This window comes from Orycteropus afer, unplaced genomic scaffold (genome assembly GCF_000298275.1).
Source record: "Orycteropus afer afer isolate SDZICR_OR568_19922 unplaced genomic scaffold, OryAfe1.0 scaffold00694, whole genome shotgun sequence".
NCBI classification, from domain to species: domain Eukaryota; kingdom Metazoa; phylum Chordata; class Mammalia; order Tubulidentata; family Orycteropodidae; genus Orycteropus; species Orycteropus afer.
Window position 1 is genome coordinate 490,412 of NW_006922281.1, and position 5,399 is coordinate 495,810.

Consider the following 5,399-nt stretch of genomic DNA (forward strand, 5'->3'; position numbering starts at 1 on the left):
CTCCTGGTAATCACTAATAATTTTTGGTTTCTGTATACTTATCTATTTCATAGAAGTGAGATCATACAATATCTGTCCTCCTGCGATTGATTTATTTTGCTCAGCATAACGTTTTTAAGGTTCGTTCTTCTTCTTCTTCTTCTCCTTTTTTTTAGCAGATGTCAGTACTTCATTTACTTTTATGGCCAAATCATGTTCCCTGTATGGGTGATGACATTTTGTTTCCTCGCTCATCAGCTGATCAGTGTCAGGATCCACTTCTTGCTGATGTTCATAATGCTGTACAAACAATGTGTGCAATGTCTTGAGTGGACGTACATCGGAATTTCTTTTCGGTATATGCCTAAACTGGGCGTATGGTAATTCTGGAGGCCTGGTGGTGCCCAGGTTAATCACTCAGCTGCTAATCTAAAGGTCAGTAGTTCTAACCTACCAACAGCTTTGCAGGAGAAAGATGAGACAGTCTGCTTTGCTAGATTACAGCCTTGGCCACACTCTGGGGCAGTTCTGTTCTGTCCTTTAGGGTTGCTATGAGTCGGAATCAATTGAATGCCACCAGGTTCTTTATGGTAATTCTGTGCTTAACTTTTTGAGGAACTGCCAGACTATTTTCCAAAGTGACTGCACTATTTTACATTCCCATCAGCCCTGTATTAGGGATCCAATTTTCACCAAAGCTTATTATCTACAGTTTTTTTCCCCCCAAAAAAAGCACAGCCTGATAAGACTTTTTCAAACTTTCTTGATGGGGGAAATTTTCAACAATACATAAAAAGAGTCAGTGACCATCCATGTGCCCACCGTCTAGACCAACGCTCCTTAACATCTTGCTGAAAGTGCTTCATTTCTCTTATTTTATCTTCTAAGTCCCTTTGAATCTACACGAAGACCATGAGCCCAGAACCTGTGGCCTGAATGTCTTCTCAAGGATGACTAGGAGGCCTTGTGGTGATGATGACGGCCTGGGGGAGGCCTGCCCTGCGGCTCCTGGCTCTGCCTGTCTCACTGAGCCTGGCGCCCACTGCTCAGCCGGGCCGGGGTGTTCCTCTTGGGCTTCAGCAGGATGACGTAGCACTTGGGCATGAAGATGCCACACAGCAGCCCCGCAGAGGACATGAGGATGGAGAAGATCTCCATGGCCACGGTGGCCTTGCCTCGGGCACTGTAGTACAGGGGCAGGAAGGCCACCCAGACGCTGCAGAAGAGAAGCATGCTGAAGGTGAGGAACTTGGTCTCGTTGAAGGCATCGGGCAGACCCCTGGCAAGGAAGGCCACCGAGAAGGTGCCCCCGGCCAGGAGACCCAAGTAGCCCAGGACACGGGAGAAGGCGGCCCCGGAGCCCTCGTGGCACTGGACAACGACGAGGCTGGGCTCGGAGGCTGTGTCCCTGTCTGGGAATGGTGGAGAGGTGCCCAGCCAGACCCCACAGAGGATCACTTGGATCAAGGAGGCCATGAGGACGACGGAGGCGGAGGCGCCATATCCCAGGCACACCCGCACCCTGCCCCCTGGCCTGGTGACCCTGAAGGCCAGGACCACGGTGAGGGTTTTGGCCAGGACGGAGGAGAGAGCCACGGTGAACACAGTGGCAAAAGTGGTCTGGCGGAGGAGACAGGTGGCAACGGTGGGACGGCCAAGGAAGAGCAAGGGGCAGAGGGCACAGAGGGCCAGGGAGGCCAGGAGTGTGTAGCTGAGAGCTCTGTTGTTGGCCCTGACCACGGGCGTGTGCTGGTATTTCAGGAACACCACCAGCACCAGCAGCGCCAGGCTGGCCAGTGTGAGTGACGCTACAGTCAGTGTGAGTCCCAGGGGCTCATCAAAGGCCAGGAAGTTCTCTGTCCTAGGCAGGCAGTGGTCTCTGGCTTGGCTGGAGTACTGCTCCATGGGGCACGGAAGACACTGCTTCATGTCTGTGGGAGACAGAAGCCACATCTACACCATGATCATAACACCACCAGCTACATGGAGGGGGCCTATGTGGCAACACTCTTGTGAGCATTTCCTGTGTGTTGGTTCGCTTATGAGTCGTGAGTAGTTACTAGTGCAAGGAAGAGCCACACTAAATCCTGAGGCACATGGAAAAAGGTGTGCCCCTGTGTACATGTGTTACATTATTTTTAAAAATTTTATGCTGGGGAAAACATACATGACAAAACACATGGGATCTCAAGAATTTCTACATGTAAATTCAGTGACATTGAGGATGCTCTTCAAGTAGTGCCACTGTCCTTGCTATTTCCAGATCATTTCACCACCATTAACACACTCAATGTCCTCCACGCAAGGACTCCGCCTTCCCCTCCCCTCACCCTTGCTGACCACCAATAATCTACATATTTGCTTATTGCATATAATTGATATTATGACAATATTGGTCCTTTTTCGTGTTGCTTATTTAATGGCTACTTTTCCCAATTTGTCGTAGTAGTAGCTGTTCTTTCTAACAGGCCTCACAATTCTGTCACCCTGCCTTTGTCGAATCACAGTGAGATACCACAACACCCTGCCAGAACGGGCTGACATGAGAAATCCTGACCAGCCCAGGGCTGATGAGTCTGGGGACTGTGATGGGTTGTGTCATGGCCCCAAAAAATGTTCCCTGGAACTGGTGGATATATTATGTTACATGGTGAAAGGGAAATTACAAATGGAATTAAGGTTGATAATCAGTTGACCTTAATATAGAAAAATACTCTGGATTAATTAATTAATTAATTAAATACTCTGAATGAACCCCATGAAATCACAAGAGCCTTTAAAAGTGGAAGGGCTAAAAGGTCCCTGACTAGCCCAGATAGTCTGCACTTGGATGGTGATCCAACAGTTGCCTGTTGGAACCCACCCAGTGGCACCACGGAAGATCTAGGCCTGGTGAGCAGCTTCCATAAAGATTACAGGCAACCCAACTCCGGAGCCTACAGAGTCTCTCCAAATGAATACACAAATAAACAAATTAATGCCTCAACAGAAGTGGGAGGGGTGAAAACAAACTCAGTGTCCATCAGCGAATGAATGGATAGATAAGATGTAGTTTACACACACAATGGAATATTATGCAGCTATAAAGAGAAGTGAAGTCCTGATGTTCGCTATAACACAGAGGAACCTTGAAAACATCACACTGAGTGAAATAAGTCAGTCGCAAAAGCACCAATACTGTATTATCTCAATTCTAGGAAATTACCTAACATATAGAAACCGAAGATTATGACTGGTTACCAGGGGTGTGGGAGAGCTTTTGCTTGGGGAGCATTGAGTTTATGGTAGTGATGGTGGAATATTTTGGAAAAGGACAATAATGGTGGCACAAAAACAATAAGGTAATCAGTGTTATTAAATTGCAAATGTGGAAGTAGTGGTGACAAATGTTTTGGATTAATTATTTTCACCTAAATTAAAAAACAAAACAAAAAAACACAGAAGTTTGCCTAAATGCAATTCTAAGAATGACTCCCTTGCCAGCCCTCTTCAACTCCCACACCCAAAGCCTTGAGGTCACAGTAACTCCCTGATTGGGATTTTGAGGTGCTGAGTTTGCCTCATTGGCCTCTGGGATTCAGCCCCCAGGAGCCCTCACCTGTCTGGTTTGTGAACTGCACTCGAAACAGCAGTGGGGGGCGCCCTGTAGGGGGATCTGGCTGGAGCCTGGAGTGCAACTTGCGCTGCAAACGGAGCTAGGGACCTGAGGACAGAGGAGCAGAGGGGTGACCAGTCACCAGTCTGGAACGGGATCCCATCCTGACCCAGAGCTTTGGTGCCAGCATGCTTCCTTGCACAAGAAGACAGGCCCCTTTGGGGAACCAATCTCAGTGGTATCAGCGCAAAGAAAGCGGACACTGACCCACAGTAGTAAAGACAGGTGAGTCCTCAGGAGGGCACCAGCTGGGTCATCTGGCCCACACGGATTCCCTCAGCCCCTCTGCATATAGTGCATGTGTGAGAGCTTAGTAACACAGTGTCACGTGTCACCTGCAGGTCTCACTCCCTCCAGATTCCCATTGTAAATCCTCCCATCTGTACAGGACTTGCAAGTGGATCTTCTGACTTCCTGAGTCTACCTCCCACCTCCAGGCAATAGTGATAAGGAGACAGCCTTTGAGGGAAGTGTGGGAGGCTGGCTTTTCTCTACCAGCAGAGGGGAGCAGTGTGCCCATGTTGAAATGAGTTCTTTTGTATGGCCTTTGGTCTTGGTTCTTTATAAAAACATCTTGGGAGATTCTACACACACACACACACACAAGCCCCTCAAAGCTCTGAGAGTTGTTACCTTTGCCATAGTTCTTTGGAGAAACTACTTGGGGGGCCCTCCCAGGTTTCCTTCTACCTCCAAAGGGTTGTTACTTCTCCCTAGGGAAGAGGCCAATCACTGCTGCTGGGAAGTGTTACCTTTGTACAAGAACTAAGTTGATTGACTGGGGCGAAATCTTGTAAGGGATTCGTTGATTTACTATTCAGATCATGGCTTGAGCATTGGCCCAATGAGACTGAGTAATTTGCGGTCCACTCAGTGGATTGGTCTATTTGTGGTCCTGCTGGAAGGTCCCTAACTGAAATTAACAAGACTTTGTTTATGGAAGTAACCATCCCCCACTTCAGTTTTCAGAGGAGAAGCAAGGAGTTAGGACGGAACTATGGATACACGTGTCCCAAGGCTGCAACTACATTAGTTAGTAAACAAAATGCAAACACCTATCCTGCCCACCTCCCAGGTGCTCTATGGGAACAGATTTGGTGAAGTGTATTGCTGTTTTACCACATAACCCATTCAGGTCTTCACAGAGCAGATTCCTGAAGAATGTTCTAATAGAATCTCCCAGTGCAGACTCTATTTCCACCTCTGTGTCCCTGATAGTCTCATCTGACGGTGAGTAAACGCTATTCCCACCACCCTCCCGAAAACGGAAGGGTCTAGAGGTTCAACAGCTGAATTATAGTCAGCCCAGTATGGAACCTCAACCGTTCCATGAGTTCATTGAGGGCTCAGACCACTGGCTGCCAAGTTCCCCTCTGATTCTGATTTCTCAGGACTGGGGTCATCGTGCACCCAGGTGACTCACCTGAGGCTCCTCCTTCGTCCAGTGTATGCTCACCCTTTCCCCTGAAGAGGCTTGCTGGCTAATGGTACCAGCGTGGACAAATGTGAATAAGTCCTCGGGAGTTTTCTGCCCGTAGAGAATGTCAAATTCTGTGACTATATCTCCGTTGGAATAAAAAATTGATATCTCTCTCCCATCCGGGGTATTGAAATGCACATTCCTGAGGCGATGCAGAAGCTACGGTAAAAAAAAAAAAAAAAACTCACTGCCAACTCATAGCGACCCCTCCTTGGGTTTCTGAGGCAGTATCTCTATGGAAGTAGATTGCCCAACCTTCCTTCCGAGGAGTGGCTGGTGGGTTTG

The 5,399-nt window shown here is 48.2% G+C and overlaps 1 protein-coding gene across 1 annotated transcript in view; it reads right to left on the reverse strand.

The window, feature by feature from the left end:
* Positions 1-1,002: 1,002 nt before the first annotated feature.
* The window catches only part of LOC103211102 (extracellular calcium-sensing receptor-like), a 9,411-nt gene continuing 5,014 nt past the window's right edge, over positions 1,003-5,399 (reverse strand). The window contains exons 3-5 of the mRNA XM_007957023.2: positions 5,058-5,273; positions 3,578-3,682; positions 1,003-1,932 (exon numbers count right to left, since the gene is read on the reverse strand). Of these exons, the coding sequence (XP_007955214.2) occupies positions 1,003-1,932; positions 3,578-3,682; positions 5,058-5,273 (1,251 nt within the window). The remainder of the gene's footprint in view (positions 1,933-3,577; positions 3,683-5,057; positions 5,274-5,399) is intronic.